This window comes from Eretmochelys imbricata, chromosome 1, assembly GCF_965152235.1.
Source record: "Eretmochelys imbricata isolate rEreImb1 chromosome 1, rEreImb1.hap1, whole genome shotgun sequence".
NCBI lineage: Eukaryota > Metazoa > Chordata > Testudines > Cheloniidae > Eretmochelys > Eretmochelys imbricata.
This window is the reverse complement of record NC_135572.1, coordinates 140,115,005-140,137,311: the sequence shown is the minus strand read 5'-3', so window position 1 is coordinate 140,137,311 and position 22,307 is coordinate 140,115,005. Positions and strand designations below refer to the sequence as shown.

At 42.8% G+C, this 22,307-nt stretch overlaps 1 protein-coding gene across 1 annotated transcript in view; it reads right to left on the bottom strand.

The window, feature by feature from the left end:
* Positions 1-4,458: 4,458 nt before the first annotated feature.
* Positions 4,459-22,307, bottom strand: part of RAI2 (retinoic acid induced 2) — a 63,534-nt gene continuing 45,685 nt past the window's right edge. The window contains exon 2 of the mRNA XM_077807181.1: positions 4,459-6,235. Within this exon, the coding sequence (XP_077663307.1) occupies positions 4,459-6,129 (1,671 nt within the window). The 5' untranslated portion in view covers positions 6,130-6,235. The remainder of the gene's footprint in view (positions 6,236-22,307) is intronic.

The following is a 22,307-nucleotide window of genomic DNA, read 5'->3' as shown; positions in this document are numbered from 1 at the left end:
AGGGTGCCTTTGGCACCTACACCTGCAAAGTGTATTTAGCTAAAGCACACAAAGACACTCAGTGTAGAGTAAGACTGGCCACATGGTGATTTAGTATGGAGCAGGTAATGTGCTTTACATACACACCCTAACTTAAGCCACACTAACTTTCCTGAGTGATGGCATCGACTTGAAAATTTGGAGAGAGGACTTAAAAGGCAAGAAGATGAGGAAGGAAAAATGTCCAGAAATGCACACAGGCTCCAAGGGAGAGTGAGAGCCTGTTGCTGGTCAGAACACACACTGATCGCTTCTAAGAGCTTAAATAGCACGCAGACAGGCATCTCAGAAAACCACCTTCTCCTGCCATACTGATGGAATGACTTTCATGCCAACGTCACCAAGGCACTAATGTCTCCATTAACAGCTACCAGAAATGGAACCGCCATCTATCAACACTACAGCTCTGGGTCCATGCAAAAGTTTTAGACGTATTTAAAATGCAGCTCTTTCAATAATTAATGGGTCAATACACCAACACTGTAATTGCTACTAGAGAGGCATGGTGGGGGTGTGAATAATTAAGTGCCTTGTTTTGTGGCTGCCTCTTCCCCATGCTAAGAATCTTATTCCTGGAGGAATTCTCCACCACTGCGCAATGCAGAATTTTGTAGAATTCCCGTTTGCCCCGCAGAATTTCTGACCACCATGAGGGACTGCTGGACTCTGCAGAACCCAGTCCTCATTCTTCCGGGGACAGGAGAGAGCCTGGGAGACCCAGACAACTCTGGCAAAGCAGGAGGAAGGGCAGGGCCGCACCACACCACACCACGTCCCCTGGCGGGACAGTAAAGAACCTGGGTGGAATAAAAGCTGGGGGGAGGAGGGGGCACTAGTGCCTGCCCCATGGTTGGGCTCTGGAAAGGGGAGGGCTGGTGTCTGAGCCAGGGGTTGCACCGCAGCAGGGCTCTGTGTTTGAGGGGTGGGGGGCAAGGCTGGGGGCTGCCCCATGGCTTGGCTCTGGGGGAATCGGAGATGTGGGTTTTCTGGGCTCTGGGAGGGCCCCCTGAACTGGATTATTGTAGGGGTTTTTCTTTAACTCTCTATTCCTGGGGGACTTTTTTTTGCTGCTGTTTGCATTGTTGACATACTTGTTGACAGGTACTTCGAAACAAATTACCAAAATAATTGAAACTGGAATGATTATTTGTCAAAATAACACAACATAAAATATGCAGAATTTGAAAATATTGTGCACAGATTTTTTTAATTTTGGGGATGCAGAATTCCAATCTGTCCAATCTGTATCACTTCTACTCGTGCTTTGGAACATTTCCAGTAGGAGGAGAGAAAAGAAACAACCTGGAACATAGTGGGGTTTGCTCAAAATAATGCAGGTATGAAAGGAGGATCTCTCCTTTTGTATTTAATATGGTCTCCTTCACAGATTAAAACCAGACAATGATGAGAGGATAAAGTGGCCTGCAATAGCCCTTACTGTTGGGTTAGATGCTCTTCCAAACACCACCACCAGAGGCTGTAGCTTAAAAAAATAACACTGAGGGCAAAGCAGTTGAACATGGGAACTTTTCCACTGTCAGCCCACTGATCCAGTTGAGCTGTTCCTGATGGTTTGTAAGCAAGTGTATCAGCAGGTACATCAGTGATTAACTCAGGGCAATCTGGAAATTTAAAAAAAAAATAAAATAAATCATAGGACTGAAAACAGGCCATTTCACCCCGAAGGCCGCAGATAAGCAACTGGTATATTTTAAAAGGCATTTGGAAAAATTTCTTTCATTTAATATCAGATGTGGTTGTCACATTTCAGCTGTTTAGATTTTTAAATCATTCTTGGCAGACATCCTATGATAGTACCGCTTTTTCTACACACACAAATTGCACCAGTTTTACTAAAATTGGTTTTAAACTGATTTAGTCAAAATTCACACACAATGATTTACAACTGGCTTGAACTGATTTAGCTTAATTTGGTGACCAAACTTCCTGTGTGTACAACCATTGAGAGTGAATTAAGCTACATTGCTATAAGCCAGTTGGAAACCAATGTAAGTGTGTCCACAGAGGGGCTGGCACTGGTTAGACTCATTTGATTTTTTTTTTAAACCAATTTTAGTTAGCCTACGTCTGCATTAGTGTGCTGCGCTGTAGCTCTCCTGTGTGGCTGCTGTAGGTGCGAACTAACAAGGTACCTAGTTCATGTTACTATAGTCCTCTTTAAACAGGCTGCAAAGAGGATCGGTACTGCTAACACAATGGCTAAGAGGAATTACTGGAGTTAATAGGTGGAACTTGATGGCTACGACTCGCTCACTTGCCATGTGAAATCAAGTACAGTATTTAACAAGGGCCATGGGGTCTATATGAAAGTACCACTCATCTGATACATGTTTCTTCCCACTGATTATTGCTCTTTGCATTATTTGAGAACTCAATGTTTCAGCAGCTGATTTTGTGACTTTCCTCTTTAAAAATTTCCCAGTTGGAATGAAGTAAATTTTCAGAAGATCTTGGCGGTTTGAAAAGTCCAACTTAAAACATGAAGAGGGGGCAAGCAGCAATTGGAAAGGGCATTCATACCACATAACATAACTCGTATTTCTGCACACTGAATAAATCACAAGATCCACCTCTTATTTAATCAAAACTGTACCCAAGGGGAAGAAAGCAAAGTATTTGCAGATAGACAATAAAAGGGAGTCAATAAACATTAACTGAGTGGCTAATCCTTCAAACTATTTTGTACACTCTGTTCGGCCAGCCTTGGAAAAAGGAAAAGGCTAGCTTAAAAAAAAAAAAAAAAAAAAGATACTTCTTACAAAACAAACATACCTACAGCCCTAACAAGTCCTGACCGTTGAAGCTCCTGGTCCCCACAGAAAGCAAGAAAGATAAAGCACCACCAGCATCAATTCTCTAGCCAAGGAAAAGGTGTCCGAGGCAAAAAAGGATTCTTACTAATGAAAATGCAACATCTATATTATTTTTAACCGGAACATGGTTGGACCAAGATTTTCCTAAAGTCCTCTTAAGACACTGTCCTTTTGGGTGCTCAATATTTGGGGATGGGGGGGTGAGGAGAAAGGCCAGTGCCTTAAAAGGGTGCCTAACTTTTGAGAGTCTTTGCCTCAGTGCTCATGGATTAATGCAAGGAACTGCAGAATGACGGAGCGGACTGGAAGTAGAGAGGCTGGCTGCGACCCTGCAGAGTAAGGACCAGTAAACCGGATACAGACCCCTGCTCGCTTGCTTACAGTCTCATGTTTATTTCAACGGAACCAGGACTGTTGTGGCAACACATGCTACGAACAGCTAAACAATAACATTCTAAACTGTAAGGGGGCCTCACCATAAATCTCGACGATCCATCAGAATACTTTCCTGCGCTCATGTTCACACTAACAGCTGGATATATTTTAACTGCAAGACGTGTAAATTTAGAAGCAGACATGCAATAATACAGCTCCAGCCCATTTTCACATACAAGCGCAACTGTCACCTAGCAGGCTTTTATTTTAAGTTTACATTCACATTTCTCCATTCACGTGGCTGGCTTTTACACTGTAATGTCGTAAAGTTACATTGTTCTGCTCTTTTGTGTGCATTGATTTCAGCCATCAAGACATGGTAAAACTTACAACGAACACTTTTCCTTATATCTATATTCAGGCTGGGAAAAATTATGTGACTTTTCCTCACCCAGTGGCAACCAAATTCCCCTGACTTTTAGATTTTATTAAAATCATCATTAGTGTTTACTTTGTGTTTAAAAACTGATCTCTATTTTTAATCATAAAACTAGTCTTTTCTGTGCATTGGACTCATGCCAGAGCATAACAGTGATCTTGTTCTGTCATTTTTATTGAAGATAGTTGAAACACATCATTAGTGGCTGTTCAGAGGTGCTCTCTAATGGTGCTATGGGGCAATATAATTTTTCTTAGCCTGGTCACCTTAACATTTCAGGGCTATAACAAAGATAAACTTGTAGTGCTTTACAGTTTACAGACTTTTGCCAAATCTTCCCCAATAATGCAAGCAATTTATAAATGACAAAATAAACCACAGCCAATTACCACATACAAACATTTATTTTGAAGTTTCCATTGTACCCATTTCTAAGAATTACATCATCAAAGCACTTTATGGCAGTGAAAATAGCTCTTACCCCTCTGACTCATCCGTTATTCCATTAAAGCTGCAAAATGTGCAATCCGCTTGAAAAATAGGTTGCTTTTTATTTACTTTTTCATGAAAAGTCAAAAATCAATAACAAAAAACAAAACCAAAAGAAGTTTCCTCCCCCAGCTTTACAGGAAATCTACATCCAATCCTCTCCCGCTTTCCCCAAAATAACTTACAAAGATAGTTTAAAGTTTTAAATGCATTTTAAGCCAAGTGCATCTTTTTTATTTTTCATAATAATAATTATATCTTAAAATTCTAAAAACCCATAATTTACTTTCTTGGAAAGAAGGCAGCGAGCCGTTGCTTTTTGATTGGAAGAATGTGTATCTCCTGGGAGTTCATTTTCTTTAACTTTACACTCCTGTTTTTGATTGGTTTCCTAAGAGCTTCTGCATTATCCCTAGGCTCTGGCTGGTTCTTCACATCGTAACACTGCAGAACAGAGTCCTGGGGCATGTCCCTTTTGAAGGAGAAGTTTTTGGTGGATACTCCCGAGAGGCCTTTAATCTTGCCACAAAAAATAGTGGGCACAGCATCTTTGACAGAGACTATTACTTTGGCAGTCTGCGAAGTGCTCACAATCTCAATATTATTCCCAGCCTTGGGTTCACAGGCTGCTCTGCTCGTCTGATCCACCAGCCACTTTTGCTGCTGTCTCAGGAGCTCGGCCGAATTGCTACCAGTCATTCTGCTGTCAACCTTGGCTGAGGCTTCGTGAGGTTTGGGAGGGGCAAAGGGGACTGTTGCACTGGAGAGTTTATCTATCATGGAATGAGCAGCACTGTCCATCATGGATCCAGAGCACATGGCACTAGCTGCTTCAGCATGGACCCCCGCATTGCCCGTCTTCCTGTAGGAAGCAATCGACAAGTCTAAAGCACCATCTTCAGGGGTGAGCTGGGAACTGACCTCACTTGCCTTTAGCAAGGGCACCGTTTTCATGGAAAGGTCCAGGGCCTCATTCTCATTGCTCATCTTGATGACTGTGTGACGATTCAGCTGGGAAAATTCCCTGTGGTGGATGAAATCAAAGGGTTTAGATTCTTCTTTCTCCAGAGGGGTTTGGGTGCCTTTGCAGGAATACAGGGTGAACAATGGTGGCTTGGGGTAGTCCGGGTTGACCTTGGATTCAGCGCCATGAGGCACAGGGATGGGGATAGGGATAGGGATGGGGACTGGGACTGGCAAGGGAACAATCACTGGATATGGCACTAGGAGGGTGGCTGGGGGTACCAGTGGAGACAGAGGGGAACTGAAGGCCTGGGGCGGAACAGAGGAGTAATCTGGGGGTGGCTGACAGGGTGATGAACCTAAGGTGCCCTGTGGAGGAAACAAATCCTGAAGAACTGCAGCAAATCCTGGTGTCTGAAACACTGGGGGTAAGATGGGCTCCTGGGTCTGGTTGGATGCTTTCTGATCCAGTAACTGGGGCTGTCCAACTGGGGCAGAAGAACCCTGGAAAAGATTGCTGTGAATGGGATTTGTAGAGCAGGGAGCACCCTGAGGTAACACCAATGGAGAATTTAAATGCTGAAACACATGTTGCTCCAAGAGGACAGGTAGTGGAACTGGACCTTGAGTCGTCATAACATATGGAGTGTTGTTATTAGGCGCAATCTGAGGGGTGGTGCTCCCGGCTACTTGCAGGTGTATTGGAAGAACCACTGGGCTGTCCCCTAAACAAATTGGCTGGAGCACCGTGGCTGCTACTTTCAGAGCTACCCCACTTTGGGATTCCGCTGGTGGGGTGAGGATCGAAGGGGCTGGGACAGTCACAAGTGGTGAAAGTGCTTTCTTCATCAAGTCTGTGGAGTTGATATTCCAGGCTTCAGCAGTTATCAGCTGAGCGACCCCATTTTCTAGCTTATTGTTAGCTATTGTGGAAGGAGAGTTGGTAACATCCATGGGCAGATTTTGTGTGTCCTTGTACAGTTCCTCCATTTTACAGGACTTCTGAGACTTTGCAGAAATTCACGTTTACATTGCTGTCACCAGGATCCACATTGGGTCAGGGCTGCCAAAAGCATCTGCACCGACATAGCTTGGCCTGCAGAACAGAAACATACTTTAGGCACTGCATAAATCTCGTTCTTAAAATAATATTTGCAACTGCCTTTAAAAAGCCTATCACATAAAAGCTATAAAATGTTTCCACACTTCAGGGTAACTGCTCCATTATACTGTACACTCTATACATACATACTGTATATACATACAGTACATACATCTGTGAGTGTTATATGAAGAGTTCTGGGGAACTTATATTTAGCTATAAACATAGATCATTTAAAGGCCTAAAGAACTAACTGCAGTCAAAGAAAAAAGTTACAGTACATAGCATAATAAAAGAACCGAGGCAGTACATTTTACATTTTTAAACAAAGCTTCATGAAATGACAGGGTATGGCACAGTCAAGAGACACTGCAGTGTTTAAACTCCGTAAAAAGCATAAAAACAAACTTTCCTAAAAATAAACTTAAGAAATGTTCCATTGTGAAGGCTCTCCGTGGATAAAGGCTCCCCACTCAGCCTAAATTAATCATCCTTTTCTTGTCTTTGAAGATCCTAAAATAAATCTGACGATCCATGCATACACTACATAGCGCGTTCAAAATCTGCAGTAAACAGCACAACAAAGAGCTATCAGTAGCTCAGCAACACACACACGCACAGGACTGTGTAGTTTGGCAGTTTCGTTTATTTAACAACAATGCTTTTCTTCCCACTTAAAAAAAATAAAATAAAAAAAGAAAGAAACCTAAACCCGGCACTCACCTCCTGCTCTAGAGCTAGACGACAGTAATATGAACCAGAAAACTTATTAATAAGCTGCAAAGAATAAAAATCAAAGCAACTTTAAATTTATTTTGACAAACTAATCCCTTATCTTAACTAAGCAAATGTTAATAAGCTTAATAAGAAGTGCGGAGATCTTTTCCCTTTAATGAGCCTAGAGAAATTTTTGCATATTTCTTAAAAAGATTTTCTCTCCCATATAGGCAGTGAGCTCACTGAATGCTCTCTCCCCCATGGAAGCTACCATACGCAAAACTTCTCTTTAAGATCTTTTGATACAGTAGTACAGAAGAAAACAAGAAGGTGATGCTCCTAAACTGTTCCATCCTGTGATAATAACTGCCATGGAAACTTGTCTATATTTAACTCTGTTACCATGGGGAAGTAGAAAAGCACCCCAACTTTACAGGTCCAGGTACGTTAACCTGCATTTTACTGCCTCAAGTTATATCTGCATTATTGTTCATGCATTTGTTAGGCTGAACAGTTCAGGAGGTTTTCTCCCTTATTTGTTTCAGTCCTGTTTCTTACTGAGATAAAATGAAGTTAAATGTAACTCCACAATTTGACATCTTAGCCCTGGTCTACATGACGAGTTTAGGTCGAATTTAGCAGCATTAGATCGATTTAACCCTGCACCCGTCCACACAATGAAGCCATTTCTGTCAACTTAATGGGCTCTTAAAATCAATTTCTGTACTTCTCCCCGACAAGAGGCTTAGGGCTGAAATCAACATCGCCAGGTCGAATTTGGGTTAGTGTGGATGCAATTTGACAGTATTGGCCTCTGGGAGCTATCCCACAGTGCTCCATTGTGACTGCTCTGGACAGCACTCTGAACTCAGATGCACTGGCCAGGTAGACAGGAAAAGCCTTTTGAATTTCATTTCCTGTTTGGCCAGCATGGCGAGCCCATCAGCAGAGGTGACCATGGAGTCCCAGAGTCACAAAAGAGCTCCAGCATGGACCAAATGGGAGGTACTGGATCTGATTGCTGTATGGGGAGATGAATCCGTGCTATCAGAACTCCGTTCCAAAAGAAGAAATGCCAAAATATTTGAAAAAATCTCCAAGGACATGAAAGACAGAGGCTATAACAGGGACCTACAGCAGTGCCGAGTGAAACTTAAGGAGCTTAGGCAAGCCTACCAAAAAAACCAAAGAGGCAAACGCCCGCTCGGGGTCAGAGCCCCAGACATGCCACTTCTATGATGAGCTGCATGCAATTCTAGGGGGTGTCCCTACCACTGCCCCACCCCGTACGTGGACTCCTGCAAGGGGGGAGTCTCACGCAACAGGGATGAGGATTTTGGGGATGAAGAAGATGAGGAGGAGGGGGAGGTTGAAGATAGCGCACAGCAAGCAAGCGGAGAAACTGTTCTCCCCGACAGCCAGGAACCGTTTATCACCCTGGATCCAATACCCTCCCAACCTGTGCTCCCAGACCTTGAAGGCGAAGAAGGCAGCTCTGGTGAGTCTACCTTTGTAAATATAATATACGGTTTAAAAGCAAGCGTGTTTAATGATTAATTTGCTCTGAAGACTTGGGATGCATTTGCGGCCAGTACAGCTACTGGAAAAGTCTGTTAACGTGTCTGGGGATAGAGTGGAAATCCTCCAGGGACATCTCCATGAAGCTGTCCTGGAGGTACTCCCAAAGCTTTGCAAAAGGTTTCTGGGGAGGGCAGCCTTATTGCCTCTGCCATGGTAGGACACTTTACCACGGCAGGCCAGTAGCATGTAGTCTGGAATCACTGCATAAGAAAGCATGGCTGCGTGTGGTCCCGGTGTTTGCTGGCATTCAAGCAACATCCGTTCTTTATCTCTCTGTGTTATCCTCAGGAGAGTGATATCATTCATGGTCACCTGGTTGAAATAGGGGAATTTTATTCAGGGGACATTCAGAGGTGGCCGTTCCTGCTAGGCTGTTTGCCTGTGGCTGAAAAGAAATCATCCCCACTTAGCCACACGGTGGGGGGAAGGGGTGAAGCGATCATCCCAGAGAATTGGGTGTGCGTGTGTGTGTGTGGGGGGGTTGTGCTGCACGTTAACCCAAAAACATCAGCCCCTCCTCTTAAGTGGCCAGTGTGACTTTTTCAATTTTAATCTCCCTTTTATTCCTCCCACAGCTGCAAATGTTTCAGTGCTGTCACTAGCATCTCCGTTCCAGAGGCTAGCGCAGATAAGAAGGTGAAAAAAACGCACTCGCGATGAAATGTTCTCTGAGCTTATGCAGTCCACCCAAACTGAAAGAGCCCAGCAGAATGCGTGAAGGCAGACAATGGCAGAGTCCAGGAAAGCACAAAATGAACATGAGGACAGGAGGAACGTGCAAGAGGATAGATGGCTACAGCAACAGAAGAGGTGGCGGCAGCACGATGAGAGGTGGCAGGATGCAATGCTGAGGCTACTGGAGGATCAAACTGATAGGCTCTGGCATATGGTTGAGGTGCAGAAAAGATACAGACCACCACTGCAGGCCCTGCGTAATCAACTGCCCTCCTCCCCAAGTTCCATAGCCTCCTCACCCAGACACCCAAGAATGTGGGGGGGCCCCCCATCTGGGCACCCAACCACTCCCCAGAGGGCTGTCCAAGCAACAGAAGGCTGGCATTCAATAAGTTTTGAAGTGCAGTGTGGCCTTGTGCTTCCCTCCTCCCCTCATCCACCACCCCACCCGGTGCTTCCCTCCTCCCCCACCACTCCCGGGCTACCTTGGCAGTTATTCCCTTATTTGTGTGACAAATTAATAAAGAATGCATGAATCTGAAACAACAATGACTTTATTGCCTCTGCAAGCGGTGATCAAAGAGGGGAGGGGAGGGTGGTTGGCTTACAGGGAAGTAGAGTGAACCAAGGGAGCAGGTTTTCATCAAGGAGAAAAACAACTGTCACACCGTAGCCTGGCCAGTCATGAAACTGGTTTTCAAAGCTTCTCTGAAGCACAGCGCGCCCTACTGTGCTCTTCTAACTGCCCTGTGTCTGGCTGTGCATAATCAGCAGCCAGGCAATTTGCCTCAACTTCCCACCCCGCCATAAACATCTCCCTCTTACTCTCACAGAGAGAGTGTGGAGCACACAGCAAGCAGTAATAACAATGGGAATACTGGTTTCACTGAGGTCTAACCGAGTCAGTAAACTGCGCCAGCGTGCTTTTAAATGTCCGAACGCACATTCTACCACCATTCTGCACTTGCTCAGCCTGTAGTTGAACAGCTCCTGACTACTGTCCAGGGTGCCTGTGTATGGCTTCATGAGTCAGGGCATTAAGGGGTAGGCTGGGTCCCCAAGCATAACTATAGGCATTTCAACATCCCCAACGGATATTTTCTGGTCTGGAAAGTAAGTCCCTTGCTACAGCTGTTCATACAGACCAGAGTTCCTGAAGATGCAAGCGTCATGTACCTTTCCCGGCCATCCCACGTTGATGCTTGCCACACCACTGAAAAGTACCCCTTTCGGTTTATGTACTGGCTGCCTTGGTAGTCCAGTCCCAAGATAGGGATATGAGTTCTGTCTATCGCCCCACCACAGTTAGGGAATCCCATTGCAGCAAAGCCATCCACTATGACCTGCACATTTCCCAGAGTCACTACCCTTGATAGCAGCAGCTCAGTGATTGTGTTGGCTGGTTGGATCACAGCAGCCCCCACAGTAGATTTGCCCACTCCAAATTGATCCCTGACTGACCGGTAGCTGTCTGGTGTTGCAAGCTTCCAAAGGGTTATTGCCACTCGCTTGTGAACTGTGAGGGCTGCTCTCATATTGGTATTCTTGTGCTTCAGGACAGGGGAAAGCAAGTCACAAAGTTCCATGAAAGTGCCCTTACGCATGCAAAAGTTTCGCAGCCACTGGGACTCATCCCAGACCTGCAACACTATGCGGTCCCACCAGCCTGTGCTTGTTTCACAGGCCCAGAATCGGCGTTCCATGTCATGAACTTGCCCCATTGCCACCAGGATGGCCAAATTGCCAGGGCCTGTGCTTTGAGAGAAGTCTGTGTCCATGTCCTCATCACTCTCGTCACCATGCTGCCATCGCCTCCTCACTGCTTTTGCAGGTTCTGGTTCTGCATATACTGCATGATAATGTGTGAGGTGTTTACACTGCTCATAACTGCTGCGGTGATCTGAGCGGGCTCCATGCTTTCCGTGGTATGGCGTCTGCAGGAGAGCAGAGTGGCAGCGAAAGCGGTTGTTCAATGACGATGGTTTGGAGACCTACTAACCGTCTGCTGCCAGGACACAACAGCTGAGCGGGCTGCACGCTTGCCGTGTTATTGCGAGACAAGAGCAGCCGAGCAGAGTAGCAGCGGAAGCAGCCCTGCGAGACCACCAGGAGAACAGAGTGGCAGCGGAAGCAGTGGCTGACGACCCGCAAGGTGGATTCATGAGAGCAGGAGAGCAGAGTTGCAGCGGAAGCAGGAGCCCATGACAGACAACATGGAGAAATTCGCTATCGAGACAAGAGCAGGAGAGCAGAGTGACAGCGGAAGCGGTGGTTGGATGATGACGGTTAGCAGTCCTATTGCACCATCTGCTGAAAGCAATATGGCGCTCGCATGGAAAAAAGGCGTGAAACGATTGTCTGCCATTGCTTTCACGGAAGGAGGGACGACTGACGACGACATGTACCCAAAACCATCTGTGACTATGTTTTTGCCCCATCAGGCATTGGGAGCTTAACCCAGAATTCCAATGGGCAGTGGAGACTGCGGGAACTGGGGATAGCCACCCACAGTGCAACGCTCTGAAAGTCGACGCTAGCCTCGGTACTGTGGACGCACTCCACCAACTTAATGCGCTTAGTGGGGACACACACAAACGACTGTATAAAATCGCTTTCTAAAAATCAACTTCTATAAATTCGACCTAATTTCGTAGTGTAGACATACCCATAGGGTCTGATCTACAAATGCTTATGCAAATGAGTAACCTAAAGCATGTAAGTAGTTTCCCTGACTCAATGAGCCTATTCATGAGTGTAAATTTACGCACATGTGTAAGTGTTTGAAGGATTGGGGCCATAATGCACAAGCTAAAAGGAAATATAATAAATCAAAGCTTGGCGAAATTTGATTTTTTATAATTTTGACAGATTATATCAATATTTATTTTTAAGCATTTTTTCCAATTTGTATCCATTTAGATTGGAAATTATGGGAAGTGCCTAACAATTATTTAATGACAGTAGATGTTGAGATTCTAAAAGTTAGAACTTAAAATACAAATTGTCAAAGTCACATGTCAAAATATACAAAGTAAATAGACTTAAATCAAACTTCAGTAAGTTCTCAAGTAGCATTTTTCTTACTTTGCCTATATGTACATTTTGATTATTATTGATGGAATATTTTTTCATTGTGAAATCAACATTTACCAATCAAAATCTAATCCTTCCAAGACCAAATAAAACACATCCAACGGCTAAAAAAAAATGACCAAGACAGAAAAAAATAAAAATTAAATTATGATCTCACTGTCCTCTCCTGTGACTTACATCTTTGTATTGGGATGTAGGTATCACAGTGTGTTACACTACAAATATGTGAGTGGCCAATATTTTAAGGCTGGCTGAATAATAAGACCATAATTTATCAAACTTTTATTTTAGTAGCAAATTACTCTGTTATTTTCCCCTCTTACTCACCTAGTTTCTAGAACTGAGAGAATAATTTATGAATATTCTTATTTCATTACATTCTTTGAATCGAACATCCACATATACAGGGTGCTGTGTTTTTTGATTATTTGCCCAGCTCTAGATAAAGCAAATTAAATAAAAACAATTATTGAGATTTTTGCTTTCCAAACAGAAAAACCCATCAGTGATTCAAACTGTAACAAATGTGCTTCAACTAACAACAAGATCATGCCAGCCTGTTTTTGGAAAGTAAAGAACAAACATTTCTAAAAATAAAGATAATGCAGGTAACAGCACTTGGCAAGTTCAAGTTTTCAAAAACCAAAACCTTCCTGTTCGTGTTAGTAAATTAGAAAAATCCAGGAAAAGCATCTCTTTTTTAAAGCTCTGTTCTGCTCTGTTTTTAATTGTCACTTTCAAATTCCTTACCTACTGTATTTTCCACCCGTCTGGTTGCTTCTCTAAATGTTGGCACGCAGAAATGCATTTTGTATCCTTGGCAAATTAGGTCAGATTTCTCTGATTTTTTTATGTATTTTAAAACAGAAATTTCTGTGGTTTCATAGGAAATGATGATCTTGTAAGGGCAGAAGACGACCTTCTATTCCTCTACCAAGTTCAATTGACATTGAAAAATAGGGAATACAGGGTGAAAATTACACTACAGATGTGATGACTTAGCATGCCATACATACAGACTCCAGGAGGGAAACAGGGATAACTGCAGGAGATGAAAGTATAAAACATCATAAAACCTCACACTGCTGCCTTAAAATGTTACAGGGCTGGAGGCAGAGGACATAGCTAGACAGGGAAAGAAGACCTCATGTATCATAATCTGACACCTTGGAGAAAAGGCTAGGGATAGCTTTAAACACGCTCAAATACTGTTTTCTATGCTGAGTCGTGTGTCTCTCTATTATGTGGAAAATATTTCTGGCACTGCTTGAGGGTTCTGGCTTGTTAGCAACACAGATGCAGAACTGTGAGAGTGGGAACTGCAAAGGGGAAAGAGGGGGAGGCGCTGTGTGTTTTTAAACTATGTTAAATGATAAAGTAGGGGTTGTATTTTTTTTCATTCTTGTCTCTCTTGCTAGTGGGCAAGGGTGAATGACAAAACCCCAAGGGCAGCTATAAAACTGATAAGAATCGTTTTCATTTCACAGCGTTGCCACCTCTCAATTTTATGCCAACTCTCTCAGCGCTTGGAGTCAGGGGATTATGGGAGAAATGTCAGCTTTCTTTTTTAAAAAGAAAAAGGATGCTTCTAGCCCTTCAGGTTGTGGAGAAAGGCTTGAAAATGTGACCCCCTAAGGCTCCAAAAATACCAGAAGGCCAAGCAAAAGAACCCCAAATTTATTATTTTTACAATCTCATGATTTTGGAATGCCTGGGGTGGGGGCTCCTGTTGTTCCTGCTTGGCAAAGCGCTAAGCAGGGGCATGCATTGTAGCTATTCATGCGTGGGGTTGGGAAGGAAGGAAGAGGCAACCCCTCATCAAAAAACCACCACAGGCTGGGCCAGAACAACAGACCAACTTTCATAATATCTGGCAGAAGCCAAGAGGACAGGGGAGGAGTAGAACAGTGGACACCACTCCAATTCTACCTTAGCCCTGCAACAGCAGCTAGGAGTCAATGGAGCATCTAAATCAGTGTCTACGGAGAGTTCTCTGGCAGGAGTCCTGGCAGCAGCAGGGTTGGCCTTCTCTGCAGGGTTTTGGTTTTGGACCTTGTTGGCAGTCTTCCCCCATCTTTTGCATCAGTCCCTGGCTAATAGGAGTCTGATAAATTTTTTCAAGTCCTGCATTAGAGGTATGCTTAAATGCCCACTGAAGGCAACAGAAAGGGCCTGATCCAAAGCTCCCAAGTCTATCTGTGTATTTTCAATTCAAGACAGTAAATCAAAGACAGCAGAGAGAAAGCAAGCTCTCATATACAGGTCTATTTAAGGGTTTAAACACTGACCAGGTTTGCCAGAACTGGATAATGGCAGCAGCCCCCAAAATCAGAACTGCATGCACACAGATTTAGAACGGTGAAAAGGCACAATCTCAAACCCTGCAGTCCTTATAACATGATGTGCTCTGCCAACATTTTTCTCCTACGCACATTAACTGTAAAGCTGCTAGAAAACTAAACCTATGCTCTTCCTCTCCTTTACACACGTGTGGAAAGACAGCTTGCTTATTTCTATGACAGTTTGTTCTTATGTACGTGAGCACAGCAGAGAATAGATGTAAAATGTATTATCATATTTCACATCATCATATAAAACAACATGCGAACAATACATAGCAGTCTGACAAACATTGTTTGGGTTTAAGATGGGATAGTAGAACTATCCACTGTATCTATCAAAAGTAGAACTGTCCACTGCACTGTTTATAATATTTTTCCCTTCTGACCTACAAGCCAATCCAACTAGACAATTGCCAATATCAGAATATTCACTTATAGAAATCAAAGGATTTATTGGGGCACGACAAGTAACAACTCCAGCAAACACATGCAGGACTAAATCTTCCTATAAACCTCCTGACCAGATACAATGATATAATATCAAAACAAGACAGCAACTTAATCCTAAAATAAAGATACAGCACTACCTATCGGTGGAGGTGTGGTCTACACTAATCATTACATTTTATTTAAAATGTGTATATGTACTGTGAATGCAGAGTTGAAGAGATCCAGGAACCAAAGGAGAATTTTTTTAAAGGACCATCTCCCCTTTAGACTGTATTCCTTGCTAAGGGATCCAAAATGTAATTGAAATTCGGAAGAGTAGCTCAGCTACTTTTTCCAACTTTAATGCTAATACTCATATATTTCTCTCTGCATAAAATTGGAGTGGGTTAAAAAAAAAAAGACTTCTGGGAGAAACCAAGACACTAGGACCTGCCACATGGACACTACACAATACCTCAACATCATAAATTTTATTAAGACTACCCATTACCAGAGATGAATTATCTGTACTTGCCAAGGGACTGAACTTCTCCCACAACACAAAACCTGATACTATACTAACATGTGGAGGACTAAAATAAATTTTTCTCCAACTCTACCACAAAAAATTCTTTCACAACAAAGATGACACCACCCACAATTACCACGTTCCCACTGTCAAGTCATTAAAAAAAAAAGAATCACCTGACTAGACACCCTCCAACAGACAAAACCATTCAGTTGATCGTTACATTGATTGCTTCAGGCAAAAAATAATTGACAGTAAAATCCATAACAAACATCACATCCACCTCCATCTCTCCATCTTCACCTCCACCAAAGCTATACAGTCCCTGAAATCCAACCACCAGCTACTCATCAAACAGCAGACAAAGGAGGCGCCATCATAGTCCTCAACCATGATGACTGTGTCAATGAGACTAACGGACAACTCTCTGACACCACCTACTATAAAGAGCTCAAAGAAGACCCCGCACCACAATTCGCACAGGACTTTAAAGATATCATCTAATCCTTCCCCCAAACAACTCCAAGAGAAACTTTACAACATTATCTGTTAGGAACCTAGCCAGGAACCTTCTACATGTTTCCCAAGATACACAAAAAAGGGAACCCAGGCAGACCCATCACATCTGGCCATGGCACTCTTACTGAAGGACTATCTGGGCTCATAGAAAACATCTTAAAATCATTCATCACACAAAGGCCAGCTCCCTCCAGGATGCAACTGACTTCCTCCAGAAGCGCTGTAACATTAACAACCTCCCTCAGATCATCATCCTTGCCATCATAGATGTCACCTCTCTATACACCAACATCCCTCGCAATAATGGCTTCACTGTCTGCCTCAAATATCTACAAGACAATGGACAACCCTCAGATATCCACACAAAACACATCGCTACACTCACCCATTACAACTTTACATTCCCCATATACCAATCTCTTCCTGACCCATCTCTAGAAAAAAATACTGGAAAAATGCACCACAAAACCAATGATATACCTAAAATACACTGATGATATTTTCATCCTCTTGACAAACGACCTAAACTCCGTCATAAATTTCCATCACAACTTCAACTACCGCCATCCACCCATCAAACTCTCTTTGGAATGCTCCCACACCAGCATCAATTTCCTAGACATCGTGATTAGCTTCAACAATGGAACACTACAGACATCTATATATAAGAAACCCACGGATCAGCACACCTACCTTCACAGATCCAGTCACCACCCCAGACACACCAAGAAATCTGTTAGCTACAGTCAGGCACTCAGATAATTCAGAATATGTTATGTGGAAGAAAGTCCAGGATACACACCTTAAAACACTTAAAACAACCTGCACAAAACAAGGACATTCCACCAGAGAGGTAGATCAGATCATAGAACAGGCCACCCAAATACCTGAGAGAACCTGCATCAAACAATTACAGCTCATACCTGCTGGGGGCCACATCTCGAAAAAAAATCTTTCATAAACGCCCTCTTCTGGCCTTCAAACAAACCCCCAACCTCACCAAGCTCGCCACAGACCAGGACACACCAATTCAAAGCAACACCAGATCCTGTCATCACAACAGATGCAAAACCTGCAGACGTATCTCCACGGCTACAATGATCAACACCCCATACAATACACCTTTCAAGATCCATGGGTCCTACACGTGCCTCTCACAACATGTGTTGTACCTCATCCAGTGCATCAAATGCCCCAACTGTGTGGGTGAAAACAGACAATCACTATGCTCTCAAATGAACTCACACAGAGAAATGATAACAGACAAAACACACTATCACTCCTAGGCACACACTTTTCACAAAACAATCACTCTATATCTGACCTCTCAGTCCTCATCTTCAAAGGAAACCTGCACGACACCTTCTAAAGACGAGTCTGGGAGCTTAAATCCATAACTTTGCTCAACACTAAACATCATGGACTCAATGGAGACACTGGTTTTAGGTCTCATTAGAACAATCTATAACTCCTTAGTCTATTGACAGCAGAGATGTTAACTGCCCACCTCACCCTGAATGGTCTCTTGCACCATGTGTTAACTTCTTATGCTTAACAATCTGTTGCAACTTGTATTTAATTGTGACACTCTAAATACCGTTCCCAGACTTGAACAGCTGTGTAGCTCAAAAGCTTGTCTTGTTCACCAACAGAAGTTGGTCCAATAAAAGATATTATCTCACCCACCATGTCTCTTTCATTAAATAACCCTTAAGATTTAATTTCATAGAATAATTTTTCAGTGTTCATGTCACAGATGGCCTATTTAATGTACATATTATAAAGCTGCAATTTAATACAAGTGAGTGAAATCTTAAAATTTCCTCTTACCATCTACCAAGCTTCAGTCCCAGAAACTGATTTGATTTCACTTACTGGTTTAATATTTAATTTATTTTTGTTTGTTTTAATGTAAAATAAAACTCACAGCACTGAAAATAGACCTATGTTAAATACTGCTAGGTTCCCCCTGGGATGGTGATAGGAGTTAAGTGCATAGGACCATGCAATGATGTATGTTATTTTATAGGAAACTACATGTTAACTACATGGAAATCCCATTTAAAAGAGTGGTGATTAATTCTATCATGTCAGCACTTATGTGCCATAAGATGGAACCAAAGAATTTGTCTCTCTAAAGCCATTAAGCCCAGCTTATCCTTCTAGTTTACCTGCTTGTATGCACCACGTCTTGCTCCTTATCTCATTATTAATTATTTATAGAGCATCCAAAGTGTGCTAGGCATTTTACAGAATAAATTTAAAGAGTGTCCTGCTGTGAAGTGTTTTGCTTAGAATCGTAGGCCTCAATCCTGCAATTTGAGAGTGCGTGGGCACGCTAATCGGGCTCCGCGAAGGCACAGCAATGTGTCTGCACAGTGTCAATTGTTGTGGTTAAGCTCTTTTGGGACAGGACTGCCTTTTCTGATTATGGACCAAGACTCCACTGTATAACCAGGTGTTACCCCAATACAAATAATAAAATGGAAGGATCAAGGATCAAAACTGGTTAAAAGAAAGGAAACAAAGGGTAGGAATAAATGGTCAGTTTTCAGAATGGAGAGAGAGGTAAACATTGGTGTCTCCCTAGGGGTCTGTACTGAGACCAGTCCTATTCAACATATTCATAAATGATCTGGAAAAAGAGGTAAACAGTGAGGTGGCAAAATTTGCAGATGATACAAAACTACTCAAGATAGTTAAGTCCCAAGCAGACTGTGAAGAGCTACAAAAGGGATCTCACAAAACTGGGTGACTGGGTAACAAAATGGCAGATGAAATTCAGTGTTGACAAATGCAAAGTAATGCACATTGGAAAACAATCCCAACTATACATATAAAATGATGGGGTCTAAATTAGCTGTTACCACTCAAGAAAGATCTTGGAGTCATTGTGGATAGTTTTCTGAAAACATCCACTCAATGTGTAGCAGCAGTCAAAAAAGCAAACAGAATGCTGGGAATGATTAAGAAAGGGATAGATAATAAGACAGAAAATATCATATTGCCTCTATATAAATCCATGGTAAACCCAAATCTTGAATACTGTGTGCAGATGTGGTCGCCCAATCTCAAAAAAAAATATATTGGAATTGGAAAACATACAGAAAAGGGCAATAAAAATGATTAGGGGTATGGAACGGCTTCCGTATGAGGAGACATCAATAAGACTGGAACTTTTCAGCTTGGAAAAGAGACGACAAAGGGGGAATACAATAGAGGTCTCTAAAATCATGACTGGTGTGGAGAAAGTAAATAAGGAAGTGTTATTTACTCCTTCTCATAAACACAAGAACTAGGGATCACCAAATGAAATCAATAGGCAGCAGGTTTAAAACATGCAAAAGGAAGTGTTTTTTCACAGAATGCACAGTTATCCTGTGGAACTCCTTGCCAGAGGGTGTTGTGAAGACAAAGACTATAACAGCATTCAAAAAAGAACTAGATAAATTCATGGAGGATACGTCCATCAATGGTTATTACCTAGGATGAACAGGGATGGTGTCCCTAGCCTCTGTTTGCCAGAAGCTGGGAATGGGTGATCGGGGATGGATCACTTGATGATTACCTGTTCTGTTCATTCCCTCTGGGGCACCTGGCGTTGGCCACTGTCGAAAGACAGGATACTGGGCAAGATGGACCTTTGGTCTGACCCAGTATGGACGTTCTTATGTAATGTAACATTATGTGGGACGATAACAAACAAAGTGCTTGATGGGAAAGAAGGTGAAGACAGACAAGTCCTGTACTGAACTCTACATGGGCAGATCCTTGTGCCTACACGGAGCTCAGTGCAGGATTGGAGACTTACACTGTAAGCTTTATTCAAGAACAATGTGTTTTCTTTTAGCTTTGTGCACCATCCACCCAATGAAACTGGCAGGATAGAAATAACTAACAACATTAATCAGTACTTCAGAAGCCTAAAGAGCAGTACAATTGCCAAACCTAAGTGCTCAATGTTCATGAGTCTGACCACAAAGAATGATGAAAATTGGTTTTTAAAAAAGAGTGAGATCTCAGAAAAAAAATCTGGGGCACTTTTTATTTGCCTTCTGGTATTTGAGCCTGGAGGGTTAACGTTTTCAAGCTTTCTTCCACCACCATGAAAGTTAGAAACTTTCATTCCAAAAAGTTGAGATTCTCAAATAAGCACATGACTCTAGCAGCTGGGATTACCAGAAAAACACCAAATAGCACGAGATTCACAACATCATCATGAGAGCTGGCAACAGTGGACATGTAGGATTTTCTTTTAGTACAGGGGTAGGCAACCTATGGCACACATGCCAAAAGCGGCATGCGAGCTGATTTTCAGTGGCACTCACACTGCCCAGGTCTTGGCCACTGGTCTGGAGGGAGCTCTGCATTTTAAATTTAATTTTAAATGAAGCTTCTTAAACATTTTAAAACCCTTATTTACTTTACATACAACAGTAGTTTAGTTGTATATTATAGACTTATAGAAAGAGACCTTCTAAAAACGTTAAAATGTATTACTGGCACGCGAAACCTTAAATTAGAGTGAATAAATGAAGACTTGGCACACCACTTCTGAAAGGTTGCCAACCCATTTTAGTATGTGCAAAGCACTATACATAAAAGCAAAATTATAAGCCCTGATTTCAGTAGAACTGCAAGGTGAGTAAATTATAGCAGAATTTGGACCAGAATAGTCTTTAATAGTCTTCAGAGCTCAGGAGCTATAGTTACAGGGGAGAAAAATAGCTTAAGCCTGTTGCTCAGCCTCACTAATACCGTTGCCAGTATTAGCCTGGGTTGTTCAGTCTTCACTCCAGCAGAACTCCTATGGAAATTAGTCAGTAAAATTCTGATTTCAGTTACACCAGGATACACTGGGAGTAACTCCACTGTAGAATTATTCTGATTTACACAGATATAACAGACCAAAAACTGTTCTAAGGATCATAGAATCATGTCCACACATTGAGTGTGTCTACACTGCAGTCAGAGGTGTAACTGCAGTACGTGTAGACATACCCAAGCTAACTTTAATCTAGCTAGCGTGAGTACCAACAGCGGCAAAGCCAAGGCAGCAGAGACTTGCTCAGGTAGCTAGCCCATGCTGAAGTACTCAGGGTCCTGTGTACACTTGTGCAGTCCATGCTGAAGCCCCCACTGTCATAGCTTCACTACTATTGGTACTCGTGCTATCTATATTAAAGCTGCAATCATAGCTCCTGATGTCAGGCAGACATATCCATTATCAGCTATCTCACCTATTAAAGTCATCCTCCCATAAAGGTCCTCTCTCTCATAAAAAATTATGAAGATGCACACTGACAAAAGCAAGAAAATACAACGTTAACACTGGCACCCCTCATCTGACGGGGATGTTTTATTTATGTGCATTTGGGATGGGGTTTTGGTGTGTGTCTTGTTTTTCATTTCTGCCCCCGTTCCGATATTTAGCAGGCCTTGTTGCTTACATTTACTCTGTGTTTAACGATCCAGTGGCTTTCATTTACATGGGTGCCCTATAAATACAAATTGTATTATTTACCTGTCCTGGGGGGTTGAGGGCAAGTGCTTTTTAATTTTAAAACCAATAAGGGATTCTTCCGCACCCCACCACCACCACCCTCAAGTTCTGTAAGTGGCTTCCTGGCTGAAACCTCACATCATCTTCCAACCTGGAATCTTGTGGGGGATTCATAACCCTGCAAAAATAAGGCCTTTATCATGTTGTTATCGACATCAGTTAAAAGTTAAAGAACCTGCAAATATTTAAGTGAACTACAGTCAGAATACTCAGGCTTGGTTGCCTAACTTTAGGCACCTAAAAAACTGGCCCAAATTCAGTCATGCTTGCCTCCCCAACTTCCCCTCATTTTCGTGCCTAGGCACCTGAACTGGAAAGTTCTGGCTCATCGGTGTCTTTTTCCGATGATGTACTGAATGCCTCAAACAGCAAAAGGAAGAAGGGTATTCAGCTCACAAATAATATTAAATTAATGCTTTCCCCTTCATTTCAGTTTCTCGGAAGCTCTGTTGGACACCCCACCATGCACCAGGTTGCAAGGTCATCACAGCTACAATTTGAGTCCCACTTGTGTATGGAACTAGCATAAGATACGTACAGAGCCCAATGAAAAGTGTGCAGCCGTGTCTGAATATGCCCGGGGGGAACCAGTTATATTCAGTGATGGTTCTGGGGGAC